General features: G+C 36.1%; 1 protein-coding gene across 5 annotated transcripts in view; it reads left to right on the plus strand.

Moving 5' to 3' along the window:
* MMS22L (MMS22 like, DNA repair protein) overlaps positions 1-27,388 on the plus strand; it is a 128,710-nt gene that overhangs the window by 90,026 nt on the left and 11,296 nt on the right. For all 5 annotated transcript variants that reach the window (XM_088840702.1, XM_088840703.1, XM_055433043.2 and 2 more), the window contains 6 exons: positions 1,170-1,321; positions 2,256-2,398; positions 7,654-7,813; positions 11,890-12,059; positions 14,510-14,721; positions 18,214-18,377. In XM_088840702.1, the coding sequence (XP_088696828.1) occupies positions 1,170-1,321; positions 2,256-2,398; positions 7,654-7,813; positions 11,890-12,059; positions 14,510-14,721; positions 18,214-18,377 (1,001 nt within the window). The remainder of the gene's footprint in view (positions 1-1,169; positions 1,322-2,255; positions 2,399-7,653; positions 7,814-11,889; positions 12,060-14,509; positions 14,722-18,213; positions 18,378-27,388) is intronic.

Here is a 27,388-nt window from a genome sequence, read left to right on the forward strand (position 1 = left end):
ATTCAAATAAGAATATAAAGATAAGGGAAAATAAAATAAGTACACAAACCTAAGAGACCAATGTAGATCTGGTCGCAGCTGCCAGTCAGTGAAAATGAAGAGAGGTATTCTTCTCAAAAGGAAGTTCATTAAACATAGTCATTAATCATTTTCTCACTAGCTTTCAGTTACACAGTAAGGGAGTTCAACTTCAATTGGATTACTTTTAGGATCCCTTCCAGCTTAAGAATTCTTTCATGACAACAAACATTTGTTTATATTATTTGTTAAATACTTGTGCTGAAATTATCTCAAAGGATTTGTTTTTAAAATAATATTGGTATGTTAGCAGCAAGGAAGGACTAACTGAAATGAAGCAACTGAAGTGAAATGCAAAGATGTTAAGTAGCTTTGGGATGTTGTATAGGTAATAAACTATCTGAGTTCTGTTTTATATATTTTTTTATGAAAATGTCTATTCAGAGTATTTCAAAACAGTACTTTTAGAGTTATGATTTATGTATTTTTCAAGTGTCTAACTTTACCCAACATTTATAATTAGGTTAAGACTATCCCCATCCCCTTTTATAAAATGATTAGAAATCAGATTAAGCCAGACCTTTGACTTCGTAAAATCATATAAAAAAACTCTTGTTCAGATGTTATTTTGGAGTTCTTTAATGATGACTACTTGTGGGCGGGGGGAGCAGGAAAGGAAGGGATGGGGATTGGATTAGTTGGGAGACCCTCGTAGAAATGTATTTTATCTTTTTTCTTCTGTATATGGTCAGGACCGCTTCTCTGTTTTACTCTAAGGGCCACTTTTTTATTGTGCTTGCCACTTCCTTCAGTATTATCACACAAAGCTACTTAAACCCCTTCCTTGTTGTTCTAATTTTAACCATGTCTCTCCCTTGGCATAAGTCATATGTATGCCACCAGTGGAAAAAGGAAAATTTAAAAATAAAGGCATTATAAATGAAAGCAAGAATATTTGTCTAAAATATTTTGTGGTATTTAGTGTTTATTTTCAGCAGAGCATGTCTGCATTTGTGAGTTTGTAAAATAAGTGAGACCAAAAACTGGGGAGTATTAGAATGTTTTATTTCGGAATCTCTGTACTCAGGGAACACATTGTCAGGGTTTTGTTTTGGTTTCCGTTTTTAATATTAATCAACTTTTTTTTACAGCATGTTATGTGAAGCACTTTCTCATTCAGGCTGTGTATCTTTTCAAGCCCTAACTGTAAGATCATGGATCCGTTGCATTTTGCAAATGTATGTGAAAAACCTTCATGTGCCAGATGACTCATTCATTGATATAAATCCTGAACAGGCAGTTGGTAAGTACTACAAGTGTTTTGCTTTCTGGACTGCTAAGTGTGTTTAGAATTTCCTGCTTTGTTACATAAATTAATAGAAAATATTAAAAATATATATTTGTAAGTAGGTATTAATATGAACAGAAGTTTATTTCCATTTGCAGTCTGTTTCTTTTTTCTTGATATTTTCCCATTACTGTATATGACAAATTTCTCTCCTATAAAGATAAAAGAACTTATTTCCTTGGAAACTCAGAACAAAAATTTGCTCTCAGGTGACAAGCTATTTTTTTACCTTGAAGAAACTGATCAGGAAAAAAAGTGGAGATAGGAAGTAAATAACCAGATATCATGCTGTGAACACCGTATAAAGAAAATATCCAATTATGAATAATTTCCTCCTTTTCCTTGTAACTTTTTTTTTTTAATATTCCATACTGTTTTGGTTGTCTGGAGCGTATGCATTTTCCTTTTCCTAAAGCTATTGTTTATGGCCAGTTGTAAATCTTGGAAAGGCTGGACTGAAAACATGCTCCACATTTACTTTTATATTTTATTATATCAGTTGGCTTTACATTAATAACTTTTGGGACTAGGATGTTCACAAGTAAATATTTGTTTGTTTTTAAATAAAGCCTTCCTGTAGTGAGAGAAACTTACTTTTTAATAATGTAGAAACTTTAATTTTAAAACAAGTCATTGTCACAAATGAAGAATGCTACTTTCTCTGCTCTCCCGTGTGTGTGTGTGTGTGTGTGTGTGTGCATCTGCTCAGTTGTGTCTGATGCTTTGTGACCCTATGGACTATATATAGCCCACCTGGCTCCTCTGTCCATGGAATTCCGCAGGCAAGAATACTGGAATGGGTTGCTGTTTCCTACTCCAGTAATGCATGTATATATATATATAACATAAATTTATATAATAAACATATAAATATAATTTATTTTGACAGAAAAGGACTACATGGAACAGTTGACTGAACTGACAAGGTTGCTATTTAAGCTATCAGAAGTAAAGGATATTTTCTCAAAGTCTCAAGTTGAATATTTACCCATCCCAGAAGATCCTAAAAAAGCACTTGTTCGGTTCTTTGAGGTATTTTTTTATTCATTAATATAATTATCCAAATCAGTTACAATTATTTTTCAAAAAATCCTGAAGTGTTCATTATGTTTTTCTGTAAAATGAGTTAAACTGAATCATATTATTGGTTTCTGCTATTATAAAATTCTGGAGGAATAGAAATGTGAATCTAAGATATAGCATACAAGTCATTCTTGAGGACAGCAGAGGAATTACATTTAATGAAAAATAATAAGAGTAAAGAATACCACATAAAAACCTTACTCCAAATCTGATCAAAATCATAGGAGTATCTTTGCTAAAATTGCTGGATAACCATATTCTTCAGGTACTTAAATTTCCTTGTATATGGTCCATAATAGTTTCAACTTAATGTTTACCACCCTGGAACAAACTGTAAATTTTACAGTAAAATTTTAGTGTGTATTCAGCATAAGCACCAACTACTTCATATCCAATAACATGATTGGGGCTTTAAAATCTAATCCATTTGTTTTGTCTCTGTAATAAATAGCCCCATTCAACATTTTACTTTTAATTATTAATTTTGTAGGGATCCGTCTTACGTGATAGTCTTTGTTTTATAGCCTGAGGTTGTTAATGTGCTTGGATTAGTGTTTTTGTAAGCTATTCACAGTAAAACTTGTTTTATTTTCCCACAGTGGTTGATATTAACTGCAATGAAAATCATTACAACCGATAAGCTCTTTCCATAAATGTGAATTCTTCCATTGGTTTTTGTTAAGTTAAAATATAATTGTAAAACAGAGATGTTGTATTAATCTTAGAAATATTTCATAATGGTATAGTGAAAGTGAATATAAAAGTCGCTCAGTTGTGTCCGACTCTTTGCAACCCCATGGACTATACAGTCCATGGAATTCTCCAGGCCAGAATGCTGGAGTGGGTAGCCTTTCCCTTCTCCAGGGAATCTTCCCAACCCAGGGATCGAACCCAGATCTCCCACATTGCAGTCTTATTATTGGGAAGCCCAAGAATAATGGAGTAGGTAGCCTATCCCTTCTCCAGGGGATCTTCAGTATATGCAAATATAAAATACACATGTTTCTGGAGCCTTTTCTTTAGTTGTTGATTGAATCTCCATCTGTAATTAAACACCTTTGCCAGGGACCATCCTGGACCAGAAAAGAATGTAAAAGTCAAGCACCCCACCAATCATATTCAAAGGCTCTCCTAATTTAATCCTACCCAACTTAATTGCTCTTTCACCACTCACTAAATTACAGTTATTCACTAAATGCTAGATAGTATTAAGTGAAAATTTCTTAGGAACTTGAAGAACCAAAAGAACTAGTCCTTGATCTTAGTGAACTTTTACTTGTCTGAGAATACAAGACATGCCCAGAGATTAAAATAATAATATAAGGTAGTATATGATAAGTGCCAATTAGTTGACAGGTCAATCAGCAGGTTAAGAATTCAGAGCATCTTGATATAAGAAGTTTAGATTTTATTGTGAACAGGTTTTATAAATTTTTAAGTAGGTCTGATTTGATCAAATGACTTTAAGAAAATTGGTAACAACGAAGTACATTGAAGGCTCAGGAGCACTAATGGCCAGAAACTAGTGGGATTTAGGAGGAATTGAAGATTGAACTAGGGGATCTTTGAATGATTAGGAAATACTATGTTTAGAAGAGTGACCTTAAGAAGAGATTATGATTTAGGATGGGGCCAAAGTAGGTGAGAAGCCCTATTTTAAACCTATTGAGTTTGAAGTGGTGTCAGGGGGTGCTCAGGAACCTCTCCCCCACCACGTGCTTTGACTCACAGAACTCAACATATAGAGTGAAAGGTTTCAAAGTACAGTCAGCAAAGAAAAGAGGTACATGGGTAACATGTGGAGTAACCAAGCACAGCTTCCAAGAGTCCTCTTCTAGTGATGTTCCCCCTGGACATGCTTAATTCTTCCAGCAAGGACTTGTGAGAGCACCTGGGAAATTCTTTACTGGGGGAGCTCTTAAATAACTGAGCGCCCAGGGTTGTTTTTTTTTTTTTTAATGGGCGCTGGCCACCTAGGCCCTGTTTGTTCAGCATTTTTAAAAATCCAGATTCTTAGAAAGAAAGCAGATATCCAGCATAACTGTATTGGTTGCACAAACTGTTGAAGCACAGTGAGCCATTCTTATCAGAAAATGATGGGGGAAAAATCTAAGGTTCCAAGGGCCAACCTTGCATATAAGCCTTTTAAAGATAGTGACATTGGGACCTGCTGTGTTAATTCTTCTTAGCAGAGAAACGATAGCATGGCATGAAAGTAGGGATAGTCAAGGCACTGAAAAATACACATGTCATAATTTGGAGAGGTTAAGGCTAAACTTAGAGAAATACGGAAATCTAGGGCACTGGTTTTCTCAGAAGTCCTTTCATAGACTTCAAGGAGTCAGTAGTTTTCAGGGGTTCTGTGAGCTCAAAAGTATATTGGCGTTTTTACAAAGAACATAAAAGTTGTAGTAGAATTCAACACCATGGCCCAAGATTATACTAGTAATCATTATAAATTTTAAGCCCATGCAATCACACAGGGGGAGAAAAGCCAGTTCACTTAAGAATATCACTAATGAAACCATAAAGTTACTGATTTTAATAAATTTTGACACTTGAGTACATGCCCTTTTTGTATTCTGTGAATGACAGTGAGTGAGTGAGTGAAGTCGCTCAGTCGTGTCTGACTCTTTGCGACCCCATGGACTGTAGCCTACCAGGCTCCTCCATCCGTGGGATTCTCCAGGCAAGAGTACTGGAGTGGGTTGCCATTTCCTTCTCCAGGGATCTTCCCAACCCAGGGATCGAACCTGGGTCTCCCGCATTGGAGGCGGATGCTTTAACCTCTGAGCCACCTAAAGTACGTTTGCTGCACACCAAAGAAAGACTGTTTAAATAAGAAACACTTTCGTAATTGAGTTGCATGCTGAACGGACACTTTTATCATGAAAGAACAACTGACAAAATATGGTTATTCAGACCTGAGTATTTGGCAAATATTTTCTTAAAAATGAGCCTATCACTTCAAAGACCGCATTTTTGCTAATAATATAATTTAAGCTTTCAAGAAAATTAGAATTTTGGAGCACTTATATTTGCCACCAGAAACTTGAAAACTTCTTGATAGTTTAAGACTTTTGAATAGCATTGGTGTTAACAAATAGCAATTATTTGTTATATTAACAAATATGATTTTTAAAAAATATAGACAGTGAAATGTGTTGTCCAAATTGGGAACCAAAATTTTTCACATAACAGGTACAGACTTTTTAGAAAGCATTCATGGGTGGAAAACATGCATTCAAAGCACAGGATAGACCAATGACTTTTAGTGTAGCAGAATACAGAATATGCATTAAAGTGACTTTGGATGCCATATTACAACTCACGTTTAAGAAATACCACCTGTCAAGTTTCCATATCAAAAAGGAATCCCACAGTCATCTGAAAAATTTATTAAAATATTTTTTCTTCTTCCAACTACATGTACTTATGAGACTTATTTGTTTTTATCTAAAACAGATTGCAACAGATTGTATGCAGAAGTAGATATGAGAATAACTATCTTTTATTAAGCCAAACATTAAAGAGATATGCAGAAATGTAAAAAAAAAAAAGCCACTTTTTTAGTACTTTTTTTGTTTTGGAAAAGAAAGTTATTTTCACTAAAAATATATTACTTGTACTAACATGTTTATAATTAAAAAATAATTTAAAATTTTCTGTTGTAATTCCTAATATCATAAATTTCAATGGATATAGTTGAAATAATATAATAATAAGCCCTTTAAGATCCTCAATTTAAAGTGTATAACAGGAAACTGAGACAAAAAGTTTGAGAATTTCTGGTCCAGGTAAAGAAGTATAGAAAACCAAGGGCAGAGACCTAAATGGAAAAGGGGATTCGTTGAGTATATATCTTTGTTCTTATCTGTTCACTTCCTAATCACTCAAGTTCACTGTGTTTCTTATCTTTTCCTTCATTCTACATTTTATCATCAACATGGCTAACTTTAATATTACCATGGGTAACTTATCTTGAGTCCTCATTTCAAATCTTCTCCAATGGTCTCTCGGTGATCTTCACTTCTGCTGTCATCCATCCACTCCCATGACTAATCACTGAACCATGGCATCACTTGGTGCATCTGAAATTTCACTGACTGTCACCACTTTCCTTCCAACTCTTTGAGTGACTTCATCAGGACCTTCCTTTCCCTTTTTTTCAAGTGCAGCATCCTCTGATGGTCTCACTTTCTTCTCTATCTACCTTAACTAAACCTCTTGGAGGCCTCATTTCAACTACTCTTAACCAACACACTCAGAATCTCCCATCCCTGTCTTTTGGTTACAGCTCTAAACCTTTAACTTTGGATCAGTACAACCACCTGGTTTCTTTCCTTTGTCTTATCTTCTGAGAACTTCAGGATAAAAACCACATAACCATGTATACTGGTGCCATTCATGGTCCAGTTTGGGTGATTGAAATTGATTGTAAGTTCTCAGTACTGGCTTAGAAACATTACTACTGTCCTCAGACCTCACCCATCCCTATCCAGTTTTCTGTTGAATCTTTTTGTGACTTCTCAGCTCTTGCTTATTCTCACCTTGTCACAACTAGCCTCTCATGTATTTACCTTCTTCTTCTGACTTCATCATTATTCTTTTACTACCTCATCTCACACTTCTCTGCCTCCCCATTTTGCCATTTCTACTCTTTGTATCTTTTTTTTTACTCTGAAAAAGTTAAGCTGGCAACTATTGGCTTATAAAAAAAATTCTGAGGAAAAAATCGACCCATATCATAAAGCTGAACTTTATTTGTGGACATCTGACTTGTAAGAGTTTATTAACCTCACCAGTAGGTCTTTTTTGTAGAAATTTTAGTTTCAGAATTCCCAGTTATGTGCTAGAAATATGGTGAGCCATCCTGTTTGGAATGCCTAATAGGAAATTTGTTTATAAGCTTCTTGTGTATTAGTTCCATGTGTCTTTAATTAATACTTTGCTGACTCATAATTAATTGGTGAGCTGATTTTTTAAATTCTTCCTTTAGCCTTTATTTTAATCATAAAAGGCAAGATAATTCTTTCTTCTGGATTTTAATTGCTGTGAACATTTATTGGAAAGTTATGGATGAAGGCTTAAATGTAAGGAATATGTATGTGCATGTGTGTGTGTAGAAAGAAATTATCTGTATTTTTCAAAGTCTGTATTGTAGAAAACTCGGGAAGCTAAATCATGTTTTTTCTTATTTATAGGCTGTTGGTATAACTTATGGGAATCTGCAGACATTTTCTGATAAATCTGCCATGGTCACAAAGTCCTTAGAATACCTTGGTGAAATATTAAAATATATAAAACCTTATTTGGGAAAAAAAGTTTCCAGTGCAGGGCTGCAGCTGACTTATACGATGATGGGTATGTATTCCTGACTTTATTAAAACTTCCCTAGACTGAACCTATGGTATCATGATGGATAGGAATATACTGATACACTGGCCAAGTCACTACTCTCCACACAATCTTAAGAATAATCTGAAAGACAGTGATTTAGTTTAAAGTAATTCATGTTGACTTTCAAGTGTATCTATGTCTTGCCCTACCTCCTTTCAGAACTTTTCTTCTTATGCTTGGTTAATACTAAAATTAATTATGATCAATCCAAAAAACACACCAGCTCCAGCTTGCTACAAATATAGTCTGTTGTAAATCATTCACATTGTGAATGCCTGCATAATTAAAATTTACCTTTTTCCAACACTTATCTATGCTTTGTTAGAATTTAAAACTTCAAAAAACCATCACTTCTTTCTATTTTTTATGGTCTGCTCTGTATGAAGGAGGTCAGGAAAGGATTTATTATAGTGCTAAAAGATATTTATGCTTCAAATCTTGTTTCTCACAATATGTTTTCTCCTTTCAAAAAGAAAAGAAATCTTTTTCTGTGTCTGCGCTATAACAACAGAGGTCATCCTTCTTTAGGAAGTCAGTAATTTGAATATCTTTGTTCACTAAAACCTTGTTGCTAACCAAAAATAGGAACTGGATAAAGGGAAATGAGAAGGATTTCCTTAGAAGTTTTTATACAGAATTTAAGTTTATTTTTTTTCTCTGTGGCCAAAACCTTATATCTGTTCCCTTTGATCTTGTGAACATATGAATAAACCTGATTTGGGCTGTCTGAAACCTTTTATCTTTGTTGTGAAAGATAAAGGAGAATGTGAAAATGTGTAAATATGGATGATGTAGGATGTAGTGAAAGCAATAGTAGCAATTCAGTCATTTTAATTTTAGAGAAAAATATGTGAGAATTTATTATAAATTTAACTTAGTAAAATGTAGAATAACATGTATTTAAGCTTATAATTTATTAGTTGCTATTAGATTTTTGCCAAGCTAAATGTATGATTTTAGAAGGATGTCTTTATTTTACAAAATACATGATTGTCTTATCAAGAACTGCAAAATCATTTGGATTGGTGATATGTAGACCTGGGACATTCGCCTGATGAAGAATTCGGGGGGCCTTTGTTTTCTTACATGCTTGATTTTTCATTTAATGGCCAGTGGATATGGTATTCTTTCCCTTTGTCTAGCCCTCAGAGTCTGGGAATAGTGTTGCCCATTTAGTCAGCAGAAATTAGGAACAGACATCTTTTACAGGTATACAGGTTTAGAAGAAAACAAAGAGCAAATACAAATTGTTGAGAGTTGGAACCTGTTTTGGTGTGTTGCTGTTGGGATATCACATCATCTAGAGTGAAAGAAAATTAACCATTGGTTGGTTGTTTACCTGGCTGGTTCCTCCCTGGGGATAAATGCCTCTGCTGTTCAGTTGCACTGCTGCTAGTGGAGGCACTAACTCTTGACAGCATCACTCCAGATTAAGGCATCTGGGGTCTTAATTGTCTCCAGGTAATTTCTGAGAAGGCAGGATTGATCTCTCAGTAGTGTCTTCAACTTTCCTTCCCTTTATGTCCCCCCCCCAATTCTTTATATCTCTGGTTTTTCTGTTTCCATGACTTTCCTTTTGATCATGTTTCTCTCTTGGGATCATTCTTCCCCTTTGATCTTTCAAATTGAAATTCTACACATGACCCTTCACTGTCCAGCCCAGAAAGACCTGCTCTCCCTGACTCTGCTTCACCTGTCCTTCTCTTCTGACTTTTTTTTTTTTTGGTAGCTTTCCGTTTATTAAAATTATTTGTGTACTTGATATGCCTCCAGTAAAATTTAAACTTGCTAATGGTTAGTGGCCATATCTTATTATTCCCATCAGCATGTTGTATTCTGAACAAATAAGAACATTTACTGAGTGTATATCAGGCACTGATTTGGGAACTAATGATATAGTGGTTAAAGAGATTGTCCAGTGTAGAGGATGGCATATATTAAGTAAATATTTCTGAAACTTAATCTTAAACATAAATCTAGCTATTAGTATGTAGTGTGTTTTGTAGTGTTACTAAATGAGCAAAGTTGCTTTCTGTTAACTACATCTAAAAATATATAATGATCTCAATTGTCTTTTTTTTTAAGGCATAATATACACATAGAGTAGAAAATAAGTAAATACATAAGAACTCTTGTGGTGTGGCTTTCAATTGTGAGAATATATTCCCCACAGTTTTCCTATATTTTTAGCTTTATCAGTGAGTAAGTAATAGTTCTTGGTTGTGGTTTAGTCACTAAGTCGTGTCCGACTGTTGCGACCCCGTGGACTGTAGCCTACCAGGCTCCTCTGTCTGTGGGATTCTCTAGGCAAGAGTACTGGAGTGGGTTGCCATTTCCTTCTCCAGGGGGTCTTTCAGATCCAGGAATTGAACTCAGGTCTCCTGCATTGCAGGCAGATTCTTTACTGACTGAGCTACAAAGGAAACCAAAATGAAAGTGAAAGTCACTCAGTGCTCTCCGACTCCTTTCAACCCCCTTGCAATTCTCCAGGCCAGAATACTGGAGTGGGAATAGTTCTTAGCCAGGAAAAATACTTGGTTACTTATGAAGCTACTCTGAGTATTTAAACCTTTTCCAGGGTTTTTTACTTAAAAAATTTTTTCCTTTGCATTTTTAATTCCACACACCCTTGAATGTTGTTTCCTGAAATTTTCAATTAGGGGCTTGATAGCAGTAAAACAAATGTATCATCTCTACCTTCTATGAACTCATGAAATTTCAGGTCTTCGTCAGTGTTATAACCATTGCAGAAGATAAAATACAAGGGTAGGTGAGGCGTTTTCAGTTGGAAGGTCCTTGCTCTTTATAAGTCAATACCTGTGTGACACTTAAGAGTGATATGAATCATTTCAAATGGTGGTGGTGATGACAGTTCCTCTTACCAGTGTATTAATGTTGCTTAGAATGTGAGCTCTTCTTACATTGCTGTCATCCTCAGGATTTTCACCTACTGGAAAAATGAGCAGCAGGACAGCGTTATTTAAAATATTGCTAAGTGAGCATTGTGTTTCTTTTGATTGATTATTATATTTCCTTTTACAATAGAAGATTAATGTTGTTGTTTGTTCTTAGAAGTGATTATTGGTGGTGGTTTTTTTTTTTTTAAACTGTATATTCATCGATAAGCATATTTTTGTTTTCCTTCAGAGCTCGAATTTTAAACTTTGTGTTTTATGGAAATGATTTTAAATTTTATCTTCTTTTTTGCTTTCCTAAGATGAAATAAAATATAAAAGTTTATGCAGCAACTGTGCCACTGCTGTTTGGACAAGTGCTTAATTATCTCCTTTTAAATTAATAGCAGTTTTTTGATAGACTCCTACCATTAGGAAACCATAATACAGTTCATGTAGTAAAGAAGTCCATTTCTCTTCTTTCAGAATCAAAATGTAAATTCAGTGTTTATGTTAAATAGCTTGAAGTTATAAAAACTGAAGTTCCAAGAGGTTAAGTGTTTGCTTCAAGATGTTACAGCTAATCTTTTTTCCAACTTCAACAATTAAATTTAGTGATCCCTCTTGTGGCAAACTGGGTTCAGACAGCCTGTAAATGTAATTTAAAATATAAAGAAGTAAGACTGTCAGTAAAATTTAGAGTAGCATGAAGAAGCCCAGGGAAAAGTGAATATATACATAAAAGCATAATATATGGTCTTACAGTGTTCTTAAAGTTGGACTGCAGATTGACCTCTGAGTTTCCTAGCAGCCTGAGCAAAAAGAGAGAGAAAGAGAGAGATCTGGCTAATTGCAACATTCAGTCTATATAACTTCACATAATGTGTAACCACACGTTGTGTGTATGTATTAAATGCCAGTTGCTCAGGAAGTGTATGTTTTTCTTGGCCCAGAATTCTGAGACAGTTGCCTCTTTAGTGAAATACTTGGCATATGTCTTTTGACTGTTAATACATATTTCTTCCTATTGCCAACTTTAACTTGGTCCTCTGTGTTTTAAATATACTTTTTTTTTTTTAAACTGGAATGACAAAATTTTCTGGTTAGAAGATAACCATAATTTCTCTTACCACTCCTCTTTGTTAGGAATTCTAGTTAAATCATGGGCACTGATCTTTGCCACCTCTAAAGCCCAAAAATTACTATTCCGGATCATAGACTGTTTACTGCTGCCACATACAGTATTACAGCAAGAGAAGGAGCTGCCTGCACCTATGTTGACTGCAATTCAGAAGAGTCTTCCTTTGTATCTCCAGGTATAGTAAGTGTGACTGCTTAAAAGTAAAAGGAAAAAAAATTGACACTTGCCTTAAAGCAGTTTACTAATTGCAGATTTCAAAACCATACGTTGTATTCCTAATGTACATGTGTGATGATGTATTTCCACTGAACATGTTTAAAATTCTTTTGTGCTGAGCTCTGAAAACAAAGATGAAAGAGGCAAAACCTCCACTCTCAAGAAGCTTAAAGTTGAGCGAAGAGACTGACTAATGTAGACAATCCAGCATTTGCTCAGTATTTTCCTCAGAGGACTCTGCTCTCTGTCAGCCAGACTGGGCTGAAGAGATGCAAGAGAAGATAACTGTAGTAAAGAATATTAGGTGTTAAAGAGCAGAGTGGGTAGGAGTTGAAGGACTGTTCCTGTAAGAGGGAACAGCATGTGGAGAGCATAAGCTATAAGAAAACATGACTCATGGGGAAAGGCAAATAATTCTTCTGTGGCTGGAGGCTTATACAGGAGGAGCCACATAGTGAAGAGTTTTGTGTACTATTAAGAAGTTTGGACTTGCCCTTGTACAAGGGGAATGTTGTTGGATTGTGGGCAGAGAAGTGGGAGAGACATACCATATTTACATTTTAGAAAGGTGATTCTAGTGACCACCTTTAAGCTGGTGAGGAGGTTAGAGTGGAGATTTGGAAAGCAGGGGGTAGTTCATTATCTGAAGGTATGGAACTAAGGCAGTGGGTACAGATCACACAGCAGATTTTAGAAACATTTCGTATCACCAGTCACAGAGTTGCTGAGTATGAGTGTTGTAGAGCAGCAGAAAGAAATAGAATACTTCTTAGATTCCATGGTGGCTGCTTATATCAATAGTTGTGTGGAGTCCTTGCCCCAGTGTGGCCCTCTGATACCAAAACAGTTCACATAATAAGAATTCTTACAAACTTCCTAAGTTAAAAAATGGGTTGAATTATCCATTTGGCACTTGGAGCTATGTCTTTAACTTCTTAAAGGTATAAGCTCTTCTCATCAGAAAATTTTTTAAAGTATTCATTTATTATTTTATCTTGTGATGTAATATGCTTTTCCTCAAACAGAGCATGAAAGAAATGGGTGGGGGAGTCCACTGTTTTGTTTTTTTAATTGTTGTTTAAGTGCTTATGTTTTAACAGCTTTGTACTGGTTTTCATTAGAAATAAACTTTCAAAATTTCTTACTGGACAAATACCATTTACAGTTAAAATAGAGACATGACCGTCATTTCTGATTATTTCTCTGGAAAACCACATTGTGAAATCACCAAGGTACCAAATTGTAACTGAACTTTTTAGAGCATAATTTGTTACTCTGTTGGTGATTATTTAGTAAAATGAAATATTTAGTAATAGTAGCAGAAAAAGATTTTTTTCTTAGGGTGTTGCTTTGTTTGTAAGTATCAAACACTGCAGTCCATGTGAAAGTATCTCATTAACTCTGTACAAATACAAGAGTTTAAATCAACAGACATATAATAAGACATTGTGAGTTCTGTTTGACCATGAATTCATCAAACTCTTCTCTAAACCTCAATTTCTCCAGCTGTAAAATCAGAGATATAGCACTATGTCTGTGAGGATGTATTTTGAGAAATTTAAATGAAATAATGAATACAAAACATGTGGCACAGTGCTGACATATAAAAAAACCTCAAAACCAATTGTCATTATTCTGAGTCTTCTGCATTTCTCTCCTTTTGTTATTTTTATTTAAAAAATATACTATGTTTCTTAGCATTGAAAATTTTAGCATAAATTTTATAGTCTTATTCAGATAAAATGACCAGTACCATAAGTTTTAAAATAAACCTAACAAGGGTGGGATGATTTGGGAGAATGGCATTGAAACATTTGTATTATCATATGTGAAACAGATCACCAGTGCAGGTTTGATGCATGAGACAGGGTGCTCAGGGCTGGTACACTGGGAGGACCCAGGGGGATGATATGGGGAGGGAGGTGGGAGGGGGGTTCAGGATGGGGAACACATACACCCGGGGTGGATTCGTGTCAGTGTATGGCAAAACCAAAGTAATTAGCCTCCAATTAAAATTAAATAAATGTATATTTATAAAATAGACCTAATGTGTATTTTATAACATTGTAATTACATATATATTTCATTGATGAGTGTAATGGTGAAGTTTTCTGAAGATGAGACCCAGAAGGGAGCTTCATCTGTCTTCTTGTTTTTCTCCCCTGCTTCCTCTGGGTGTGCCCCAAACACGTGTGTTCGGTTAGGTACCATTACATACGTTAACCAAACTCAGCTGCTCCCTGAGCTTCATACAAACATTACCTGTTGATTATGGAAGGTGTTCTTGTTGACTCTGTTAAGTTACACATTCTGATATATAAATGTCAATGCTGGGGGCAAAATTAATAACTTCCTAATTTTTTTTTAAACTTTATCTTTTGGTATTTCTCTTTTTTTTTTCTCCTGTAGGGCATGTGTATTGTGTGTTGTCAGTCTCAAAATCCAAATGCCTATCTGAATCAGTTGCTGGGGAATGTTATTGAGCAGTATATCGGGCGATTTCTTCCAGCCTCAGCTCATGTCTTAGGTCTTGGACAACATCCTGTTTTGTTGGCATTGAAAAACTCAGCCAGTGTTCCACAGATGTCATTGCTAAAGAAATGCATTGTCCATGTCATAAGGTACATCTAAATATAAAGAATAAGTGGTATTTACAATGTATTATTCTCTATTAAAAACAGAATAGTTCTTATTTTCTCTATTAAATAATAAATTTCTCTAATAATTTTCTGTATTAAAAAATAACAAAAGTATTGGCAACCTGTAGGATTCTGAGTTTAGAAACTTTTTTCCTTAGAAGTATCTTAGAATTTATCAGAATGACTTGGCAGCCTAAGACAGAGCTCTTTAAATTGTTTTCTCTGAATTGCTTGTTTTCTCTATAGTGCTGTTATTTTTCTTATATATGTCCTGCTGCTGCTGTTTAGTCACTAAGTTGTGTCCAAATCTTTTGTGACCCCGTGGACTATAACCCACCAGGCTCTTCTGTCCATCTGGGAAGCCTATATATGTCATTCATATATATATATATATATATAAATATTTTTTATCAGTTAAACTGATTGTATTTTGTACTGTACAAAATGAAGTAATTATAAGAGAGAGTTAAGTGAAAAGAAGAATGCTAATATGAAAAAGGAAGCAATATGAAGTCCTGTTTCTTTTAGTCTTCTCTGTCTTAATAACGGTTTTATTATTAGGCAAATGAACCAATGAAACTTCTTAGGTTTTCTACTAAACTCCACATCTTCTAACTGCAACATTAGAAACCACATTTTTTTTTTTTTTGGTCTTCATGAAGTATTTAGCTTCATATGAAATTAGTTTTAAACTTTTAAGATGCTATGGTGATATATATTATTCTTAGTGTTTTTTTTTTCCTGTGTTTAATCGTCTGATAGCTGTAATATCCTAGTAGTATCTGTTACCTCACATTACAGAATTGTATATCTGAGATCTATTCTCCCTCTGACTTTCTCTGTGTGTTCCTAGTGTTCTGTTACTTAAGTTTGAAAGCTTCATATTCTTTGTTTCCTCTCCCTTTTCAGCCTTTGGCAAATGATCATCTCCTTCCCTTTTCACATCCCTTTTTTATCACATTATACCTACACTATTGCCAGAGTCTCATAACTAATTTCACTATCTCTAGTCTTTTCTTCCCGTTCCGTTCCATCGCTCAGTCATGTCTGACTCTTTGCGACCCCGTGGACTATAGCCTACCAGGCTCCTCCATCCATGGGATTCTCCAGGCAAGAATACTGGAGTGGGTTACCGTTTCCTTCTCCAGGGATCTTCCCGACCCAGGGATCGAACCCGGGTCTCCCGCATTGGAGGCTGACGCTTTAACCTCTGAGCCACCAGGGAAGCCCAAATTTAGAGAAACTGTTTTAGACAGACATTTTTAATCTTAATAGAGTTTATCTAAAAGCTCTTGTCTCATTTACATTTCTTAGAAGTTTTTGTGTCTTTTTTTTTTCACTCAAGGTAATTTCTTTGTCGACAAACTTGTAACAGATGTATTTAATTTATATTGAACCTAGGTACAATGAAAATATTCTACTTAATGTTAATTACTCTAAGACATGTCTATATTAGATAGATCAACAAACATTAATATCAGGTATTTAATACTGAATATTTTCCACTTTACTTGAACCTGGAATTTATTAATTTAGAATTATCTGATTTGTAAGCGCTTACCCTTTAAGCCAATTAAATAGAGCTCATTTACAAATTAACTTCAAAAATATTTCTTCCCAGTCTCACCTAAACAATTCCCCCTGATTACTTTTCCTAAAATGTTTTTCCAGTGTGACACTTCCTTGCCCTCAAACTTTCTTTGTTTGCTGTCCGTTTTCTGTCACTTAACTTTCCCATGTATATTTCATCATATACAAACCCTAATGATATTGGTTTAATTATCACCCTTCCAAAATACTTGACATTTCCCTATATCACAGCTTTCGTTCAGCCCATTTTCTCCGTTGAAATGCTAATCTACTGGGCTAAATGCTCCTAGGCTTTATGAGACCTACACCTAATATCTCAGTGTACCGTGATGCTTCTTTCTTTCTTCTGGAGCCATGTGCTCTGTATAATTCAGTTCTCAGAATCATGATAGGTTTGCCTAACTTGTATGTGAATTTTCAAGCAAGATTATAGTACTCTACCACTGTGTTTGACACATTGCATAGGTAATTTTAGTAAGCCAAATGGCAAGTGCTGAGATGAAATCAAATCCTTAAGACCTTAAAGCTGTTAAAGCCCAGTGTTTAGGACCGTGGCTACTTTCCTTGACTTTCCTCTTTACTTTCTATACAGTGGAAATGTTTTTCTTACTGTTTCTAGTTGAAGACCGAAACAAGTAGCAATTCCTTTTCCTTTTTTTCTTTTAACACTCAGGAAAGACATAGAGATTGTCTCCTATACTTCCTCTATTCCAAGCTTCTCTACTTCTATAATTCCCTAGCTTAGGACTCCTTCTACTGAATTCCCAAGAATTCTGGGATTATCTTGCAAAGCACCTATCACACTATAATTGTTCTTTTCTTCCTTATCTAACTTTTCCACTGGACAGTGAACCATTGCTTTCAGAGACCATATTTTGCTGTCTTGTTCTTAGACTTCTACCAAGCACACCACATACTCAATGAATGTTTGTTCTAGGCATTAGAAATTCAGCATTAAACAAAACACATAAAACAATTGACCTCAAAGAATGAATGAATTTTCTAATATGTAATATTGTTGAAAGTCATTGTATGGAGTAGAAATGATGAAGGCATAGTTCCACCCTTAAGGAATTTATAATATTTAGTGATTTCTATGCCTCATTTTGCAAATTATATCTCTTCACAAAGTATATGTCGATGTCTGGTTTAGATTTAGCTATATTTGACACTTTTTCATATTGTCTAGACTTTTTAGAAACTGCAGTTTCCACTTTGCATTTATTCACGTAAAAAAGTACACTGAACACCTGTTATGAGTTGAGAGCTGTTCTAAGAGGTAGAGATACAAAGATGAGGCAGATGAGTTATCTTTATGACTACTAAGTTCAAATGATAAAAGTTGTCCTGCTTTAAAAGAAGATATTAAATCCTAAATTACCTCTCTAATTCTTTTACTTCATAAGGGAAGGAAGGATACAGGTTGGAATGGAAAGATAATTTCTAGTATAGTTCTCTTATTTGGAAAAATAAGACTCCCTTTCAAATCCATAGATAAATAAATATGAGGCGAGAATCTTTATGCAAATTCAAATTAAGAAAATGTATCATTGAGCTCATAGGGGAGATCAAGCTTACATTAGAAAGGAAAAAAATTAACAGATTTATTAGATTTTGATTGTTTATTTTAAGGCCAGGTTGCTTCATATTTAGTTTGTATCTGTATTCTGCTTTGGCCTTTATAGCATGCCACTAGGATGTGCAGTCATTGCTTCAAAAATCTTAGGTTTGAAGAGACTATGGTAAAATATACATAGTTTTAAAAAATTGTGCTTTATGGATTTCAGAGATAAAATAGTCCATCATCTTTCAAGTGTATGACATTTGATTCTGCTCTATTGAAACTTTAAAGAGAAGGAAGAACAAAATTGTGCTTCTTTTCAGGAAGTCCTACTTTGAGTTTAAAGGATCCTTGCTCCCTCCTCGCTTGGCATCCATTCTGGCCTTCATCCTCCAACTTGTTAAGGAAACTAACACCGATGTTTCTGAGATTGAACTACTCCTCCCTGGAGTATTAAAATGCTTGCTGCTGGTCAGTGAACCTCAAGGTTAGTTCATGTAAGAGTTTGTATTTGTTATACTTTTATGTTCACAAATTAAGAAAGTATTCAGTTCTATCAGTTAAATTGACAGTTATGAAAATATATGGTTATTTCACATCAACTTAATTTTTATCATGTTTAAAGAATGAACTCCAGCTAATAGCTGAGGTTGGGTGTGATAAAATGGTTAAAAACTAACATGATTCAGTCTCAGTTCAGTTCAGTTCAGTCGCTCAGTCGTGTCCGACTCTCCGCAACCCCATGAATCACAGCACGCCAGGCCTCCCTGTCCATCACCAACTCCCGGAGTTCACTCAAACTCATGTCCACAGAGTCGGTGATGCCATCCAGCCATCTCATTCTCTGTCGTCCCCTTCTCCTCCCGCCCCCAACCTTTCCTAGCATCAGTCTAGTCTTTTTTTTTCCCCCTCCCAAATAGTTGATTTATGTTTATTTAATTTTTGTTCAACTTGTCTCTGATACTGAATGCAACTTGCTAAATATCAAGTGGTGAGGGGGCAGCCTACTTTCTCCTATCCTGGATTCTGCTATAATATGTAAGCTGATCTCTGGGCAAACCTGTAAATACATGTTGATCCTTTTGTTTTCAGTCTCATCAGCCTTACTGTCTGTGATCACTTAAAAATATTATTTATTTAGTCCCTGCTGTGAGTAGCAGGCCTTAACAAGCTTATTGGGAATATGCAGAATAGTGGCTGTAGTTCTATCCTGAAGGGATTTTTAGTGTAAATAGATGTTTTTTGTATTTATCATTATAATGTGATCGTTTGGGGCAGGCTTCTTAAATGCTTCTACTTAAGTACTTCTAACTACTGTGATAAGTGAGTATGGTATCTATCCTATCCTAAAGAATACGAGGGCGGGATGCAGAGTGGCAGCTAAAAGCTCAGACAGCTCTTTGAAATGTTCTGTTTTATCTCAAAAATTTATGCATGTTTTGTTTTAATCCATGTTATTTTAATATTTAAAAATGGTCCTCTCTGCTTCCAAGCTTGGTTTTGTGAAAGATGTTGTATTATGTTAATGTAAAATACCCTTACTTGATAGTAACACCTCTTCAGTAAAGAATATCTAGAGATAGATCCCAGACTGTTCTTTAGAAATTTTACCTTCTTTGAAAACGTTTGCATGCTTTTAATTTCAGTGAAAGTCTGTTGTACTATACAGTACAAAATTTGAGACAGAGCAGATAGTATAGCATTTTAGCTAGCCTGTTGTTTCAGTGAGTGTATTTTATCATGAAAGAGGTCAGGTTTGGGGAGGGGCTTTTGATGCTCATCTGTAGCTAATGGTGTGTTGCATGTTCCAAATAACAGGTATATAGAGTGAATGTTCTATCTCCACATTGTCCTACAAGCTGAAGGAGCAATGTTTAAGCACAAATTTGTGTGATTGGCTCAGAAAAGATTCTCTGACTCTCCTTGTAGTCTCAGTGTTTTAGAAGGACAGTTTGTAAAACTGTAGAAAGTTAGTGTTATGCCCAAGGATATTTCAGTGTCTATGCAAAATACCTGTACACAAGAGCTTGAGTTCACTTCCAGCATGGTGACATGAAGAGCTCTGCAGCCTTGATCCCAAGAAAAACTGGTGAAAATTATTTAAAAGAAAGCATTTAAATTCTCTGGAAATGGTCCTAAAAGGGTTCACAACAAATGGAGAAATTGTATTTAAGAAAATCTACTGGAGCTTGGTAGAAACAGCAAGTCTTTGACATTTGAACCAAGACTACTACCTTCTCTCTTCCTATCTCAGAGGCATGGCAAATCTGGTAAATTAAAGAATGAGGGTTCCCTCTCCCTGTAGCTTCCAGGAGGAGGGCTGTCTTCCTAAGAGAGGCAGAGTATCAGTGTTTCTCATCCTGCCTCCTAGCCACCTGATGTTAAGCTTATATTCTAGGGGAGTGTGGGTGAGAAGTGAGGCTTTCATTCTTCCACTCAGCTCCCACTTGTGAGATGGGAGCACTGTACTGAGTATGGTATCAATGAGAATACTGGAGTGTTGATTGTCCTTGGTGCAGCTTAGAGGTAGAGAATTCATACCAAGTGGATCTGTAGGTAATACTCCTCCTTCCACAAGCATGCAGCACCTAACGTGTATGTCAGTCAGAAAATAGAGGGCACCATGATCTCTGTCCCCAGCAACAGAACTTCATCTCTGAATTTTGCCTGAGAGTGGGTGGGGGAAGGAGAAACCCATAGGACAGATAACTCTGAATTTCTCCCAAAGGAACAAACTTCATTTGCAACAAAATGTGAAAAAGTTCAAGCCTGAGGGTGCTGTCAAAAGCAGTGGAGTTTGTGGTTAAAAGGCAATAGGTAGGAGAATGATAGATTTATTGGAGGTGTAAGCGAATTGTAGGTCAACTTGTTTAGTGAGAGAATTGGCTGCAAAGAACACTGGGGTGAGAACAAATATCAACACTAATCTCAGAAATCCCCCCTTTAAAAAAGCCTGGATTTGATAAGATCATACACTTTCATTTACAGAGAGAAAATCAGTCAACAGATCCTGCCAGTATGAGTAATCAGATATAGGATTTCATAAACAAAGACTTCAGAGTAGCCATTATAAAAATGTTCATAAAGCTCAAGGAAATCATGGTTAATAAAGTAGAGGAAGATGTGATGACAATGTCACTTCAGAGAATATCAGTAGAGAAATAGAAATTATTAAAACAGAAAATAACCAATGGGAATTCTGAAGTTTAAAAGCTAAACCAAAAATCTTAAATTTAATTTGACTTGATAGACAAAAGAATTAGCAAACTTGAAGATAGATTGTTAGGTGTTATGCATTCGAAAAAACAAAAAAAAAAATGAAAAAAATGAATAGAGCTTTAGAGAAGGACATCATCAAGCACACCATCCTACATAGAATATCAGGAGAGGACAGAAAGGAGCAGAAAAAATATTGAAGAAATAATGGCTGAAAATTTTGAAAATTTATTGACTAATACCAGTCTATACATTCAGGAAGCTCACCTAATTCCAAATGGAATAAAATTAAAGAGATCCACAGACAGATGCAACTTAGTGGGGGGAAAAAGTTTAAAGTCAAAGGCAAGGAGAAAATTTTCAAAGCAGCAAGAGGAAAAACAACTCTACTTTCAAAGGAACCCTGGGAAGATTAACAGCTGACTTATCAGCAAAATCAATGGAAACTAGAAGGCAGTGGGATAACACTGAGTGATCAAAGAAAGCAGTCAACCAAGAATCCTATAGTGAGCAAAGCTGCCCTTTCAAAAATGAAAGTAAACTCAAGATATTTGCAGATAAAAAATGAGAGAATTTGTTGTTAGCAGACCTGCCTTATAAAAAATTACTAAAGGAAGTTCTTCAGAATGAAAGTTAAAGTGAGCTCAGATAGTAACTTGAATCCTTATGAGTAAAACAAAGAACAGCAAAGGTAATTATGTACATTTGACCCTTGAACAGCATGGGTTTGAACTGCACAGGTCCACTCATTTGCAGCATTTCTTTTCAATAAATCCATACTATATTACTACACAAACTATGGTTAGTTGAATTTATAGATGCGGAAACCTGACTGAACCCTTTCTGACTTTACATTCAGAAAGCAGACTATAAAGTTAAACATAGATTTTCAACTGCATGGGGGATCAGCACTCTAAACCTTCATGTTGTTCAAGTGTTAGTTGCTCAGTTGTGTCCAACTCTTGCAATGCCATGGACTGTAGCCCACCAGGCTCCTCTGTCCACGTAATTCTCCAGACAAGAATACTGGAGTGGGTTGTCATTTCCTTTTCCAGGGGATCTTCCTGACCCAGGGATCGAATACAGGTCTCCTACATTGCAGGCAGATTCTTTACCATCTGAGCTATCAGGGAAGCCCCATGTTGTTCTAGGGTCAATTGTAGTTGAAAGGCAGCATAAATGCATATTTTCACCTTTTTTCTTTCAACTGCTTTTAAAAGTAAATGTATGAAATAATATGTATATAATTGTCCTATAATGTATAGAAATTTAATATATTTACCAAAACAGTATAAAGGAGATGGTGGGAACAAAGCAGTATTAGACTAAGGAAGTGACTTCAGATGATAACTTAAATAGGAACAAATGATGAGAACAATAAATTTAACAAAACCCAAAATATATATGTGTTCTCCTTTCTTAGCTTCTTAGAAAACATAGGAATTTTATAAGGTAGAAATTATAATAATTTATCACTGAGTTTTAAAATTTGTAGATGTAACATGTATAACAGTAATTCCATGAAAGAGGGGAAAGTGACTAGAGCTGTGTAGGAACGATGTTTCTATATTTTGCTGGAATTAAGTTCGTGTAAATCTGAAGCTCTGAAGAGTTAAGATATACATGATAAACCCAGAGCAACCACTAAGGAAATGATTCAAAACTAATGGACAATCATTAAAATAACTAATATGTTACATTTGAAAATATTCACTTAATTCAAAAAGAAGAGAGATTAGATGGACAAAAACATAAGCTATTTAGAAAGCAAAAGGTAAAATGGCTGATGTATAGCCAGCTGTATCTATAGTAATATTAATTGTGAAAAAGTTGAACAATCCAATCAAAAGACAGAGATTTTTTTTAAAAGCTCTATCTTTATATGCAGGAAACACTTTTGATTCAAAGATTGGAAATTAAAGGATGGAAAAGGATGCATCATGCAAATTGTAACTGCAGCAAGCTGGAGTAGCTCGACTAACATCAGAAAAGACATCAGGCAAAAAAAAATATTACTAGAAATAAAGAAGAAACATTTTATAATGATTAAAGGGTGAATCTGGAAGATTTAACCATTATAAATATATGTGTATCAGGAAAAGGAGTACGTCAGGGTTGTATATTGTCACCCTGCTTATTTAACTTATATGCAGAGTACATCATGAGGAACGCTGGGCTGGAAGAAGCACAAGCTGGAATCAAGATTGCTGGGAGAAATATCAATAACCTCAGATATGCAGATGACACCACCCTTATGGCAGAAAGTGAAGAGGAACTAAGAAGCCTCTTGATGAAAGTGAAACAGGAGAGTGAAAAGGTTGGCTTGAAGCTCAACATTCAGAAAACAAAGATCATGGCATCCGGTCCCATCATTTCATGGGAAATAGATGGGAAAACAGTGGAAACAGTGTCAGACTTTATTTTGGGGGGCTCCAAAATCACTGCAGATGCTGATTGCAGCCATGAAATTAAAAGACGCTTGCTCCTTGGAAGGAAAGTTATGACCAACCTAGATAGCATATTGAAAAGCAGAGACATTACTTTGCCAACAAAGGTCTGTCTAGTCAAGGCTATGGTTTTTCCCGTGGTCATGTATGGATGTGAGAGTTGGACTGTGAAAACGGCTGATCGCCGAAGAATTGATGCTTTTGAACTGTGGTGCTGGAAAAGACTCTTGAGAGTCTCTTGTACTGCAAGGAGATCCAACCAGTCCATTCTAAAGGAGATCAATCCTGGGTATTCATTGGAAGGACTGATGCTAAAGCTGAAACTCCAATACTTTGGCCACCTCATGCGACGAGTTGACTCACTGGAAAAGACTCTGATGCTGGAGGGGGTTGGGGGCAGGAGGAGGCGGGGACGACAAAGAATGAGATAGCTGGATGACATCATTGACTCGACAGACATGAGTTTGAGTGAACTCCGGGAGTTGGTGATGGACAGGGAGGCCTGGTGTGCTGTGATTCATGGGGTCGCAAAGAGTTGGACACGACTGAGCGACTGAACTGAACTGAATAATAGCAAAATACAAGAAGAAAAAACTAAAAGAAGGGGAAAATAATTCACAGTAATAGTTGGAGAAACTTTGGTTTCTGCTATAATAATAAAGAGCTTGGAAGTCATCACTCACCCTCACAATAAGAAAAACTTGGACAGCCTGGAAAACAATTCTTCTTAGGTGCATCAGAGAATTGAGGTCATAGGGCAAATCACTGCCCTCAAAACTGAGCATACAACAATTTGTCAAATTCAGCTTAAATATTCCTACCAATACCAGCTACATCAGAAGGCTTCTGCTCCTGACTAGCTGTGATTCTGTGTATCCACCATTTTGTTTAGTTTTAACTTATCTAATAGGTAATTTTTTAAAGAGGTAAAGGATGTACTAAGAGAGGAGAGAAAATGTAATCATAGAAAGTTCTCAATTAAAACCTTCAGAAAAGGCAGGAAAAGAGGGAAAGATTAAAAAAAAAAAGAAGGTCCAGAGCAAAGACTAGAAAAACTATGTATAGTGTAGATATTAATTCAACTATTTCAGTAATCATTGATGTCAGTAGTCTAAATAAACCAATTAAGAGACTGACAGTGGATAAAAAGGCTTAACTGTATGTCAGCTACAAGGAATCCACTTTAAACGTAAAGACACAATTAGATTAAAAGGAATGGAGAAATATATACAGTGCTAAAAATTCAAAACACAGGTGTAGCTATATTTCACACAAAGCAGACTTCAGGACAAGAAGAACCATCAGACGTAAAGATGGGTATCACATAAAAATGATCTGGAATAGAGAAGAGAACTGCTTTAATCAGATAAAGGACAATTTTGAAAATCCTACAGCTGATATCACATTTAAGATGCTTTCTCCCTAAGGTTAGGAACAAAACCAAAGTGTCCACTCTTGCCACTTCCTTTCAACATTGTACTAGAAGTTCTAGTCAGTGGAAGAAACGGGAATAAAAGGCATCTAGGTTGAAAAGGAAGAAGTAAAATTATCCATGTCTGCACATGATATCATTTTGTTGTTCAGCCGCTCAGTAGTGTTTGACTCTTTGTGACTCCATGCACTGCAGGGTGCCAGCCATCCCTGTCCTTCACCATCTCCCGGAGCTGGCTCAAACTCATATCTGCTGAGTCAGTGATGCCATCCAGTCATCTTATCCTCTGTCATCCCTTTCTGCTCCTGACTTCAATCTTTTCTAGCATCAGGGTCTTTTCCAGTGAGTTGGCTCTTCTCATCAGGTGGCCAAAGTATTGCAGCTTCAGCATCAGTCCTTCCAGTGAAAATTCAAGACAGATTTCCTTTAGGATTGACTGTTGGATTGACTGTCCCTTGCTGTCCAAGCGACTCTCAAGAGTCTTCACCAGCAGCACAGTTCGAAAACATCAATTCTTTGGCTCTTAGCCTTCTTTATGGTCCAACTCTCACATCCATACATGACTACTGGAAAAACTATAACTTTGACTATACTATATGGATATATATGAGAACGAAATGGCAACCCACTCCAGTGTTCTTGCCTGGAGAATCCCAGGGAAGGGGGAGCCTGGTGGGCTTCCGTCTATGGGGTCACACAGAGTCGGACATGACTGAAGTGACTTAGCATTAGCAGTAGCATATATATATATAATCCTAAGGACCCACTGAAAACTATTCAGTTCAGTTCAGTTCAGTCGCTCAGTCGTGTCCGACTCTCCGCGACCCCATGAATCACAGCACGCCAGGCCTCCCTGTCCATCACCAACTCCCGGAGTTCACTCAAACTCATGTCCACAGAATCGGTGATGCCATCCAGCCATCTCATTCTCCGTCGTCCCCTTCTCCTCCCGCCCCCAACCTTTCCCAGCATCAGAGTCTTTTCCAGTGAGTCAACTCGTCTCATGAGGTGGCCAAAGTATTGCAGTTTCAGCTTTAGCATCAGTCCCTCCAATGAACATCCAGGATTGATCTCCTTTAGAATGGACTGGTTGGATCTCCTTGCAGTATAAGGGACTCTCAAGAGTCTTCTCCAACACCACAGTTCAAAAGCATCGATTCTTCGGCGATCAGCTTTCTTCACAGTCCAACTCTCACATCCATACATGACCACGGGAAAAACCATTGCCTTGACTAGACGGACCTTGGTCAGCAAAGTAATGTCTCTGCTTTTTAATATACTATCAAGGTTGGTCATAACTTTCCTTCCAAGGAGCAAGCGTCTTTTAATTTCATGGCTGCAATCAGCATCTGCAGTGATTTTGGAGCCCAAAAAAACAAAGTCTGACACTGTTTCCACTGTTTTTCCATCTATTTCCCATGAAGTGATGGGACCAGATGCCATGATCTTTGTTTTCTGAATGTTGAGCTTCAAGCCAACCTTTTCACTCTCCTCTTTCACTTTCATCAAGAGGCTTTTGAGTTCCTCTTCACTTTCTGCCATAAGGGTAGTGTCATCTGCATATCTGAGGTTATTGATATTTCTCCCAGCAATCTTGATTCCAGCTTGTGCTTCTTCCAGCCCAGCGTTCCTCATGATGTACTCTGCATATAAGTTAAATAAGCAAGGTGACAATATACAACCTTGACGTACACCTTTTCCTATTTGGAACCAGTCTGTTGTTCCATGACTGGTTCTAACTGTTGCTTCCTGACCTGCATTAGAACTAATAAATAAGTTCAGCAAGGTTCCCTCCCAGAATTCAGCAGGCTTCTTTGTAGCAAAATTGACAGACTGATTCTACAGTTTGTGTAATCCTGCAAGGGACCTAGAATAGCCAAAAAAATCTTAAAGAAGAACAAAGTTGGCAGATAACACTTTTCAATCTGAAAACTTAGTACAAAGCAACAGTAATCAAAACTGTGTGGTGCTGGCATGAAGATAGACATATAGATCAGTGAGATAGAATTGAAAGTCCAGAAATAAACCTATACATCTGTGGTCAGCTGACTTTTTCTTTTCTTTAAACAGGGGTGCCAGGATGATTCAATAGAGGGGAAAATAGTCTTTTCAACAAATTGTGCTAGATCAGATGGATGGCCAAATTCAAAAGATTGAACTTGTACCTTTATTTCACACTGTATGCAAAAATTAATTCAAACAGGATTATATACCTAAATGTCAGAGTCAAAACTATAAAACTCTTAAAGCAAGAGTAAATCTTCATGATCTTGGATTTGGCAATGAATTCTTAAACAGGACATCAAAAGCACAAGCCACAGAAGAAGACATATATATTGGGCTTAATCAAAATAAAGAACTTTTGTGTTTCAAAGAGCACTGTCAAAAAAGTATTACTAAAAA

The sequence above is a fragment of the Moschus berezovskii genome, chromosome 10 (genome assembly GCF_049115385.1).
Source record: "Moschus berezovskii isolate FMDL1 chromosome 10, NW_MosBer_1.0, whole genome shotgun sequence".
NCBI lineage: Eukaryota > Metazoa > Chordata > Mammalia > Artiodactyla > Moschidae > Moschus > Moschus berezovskii.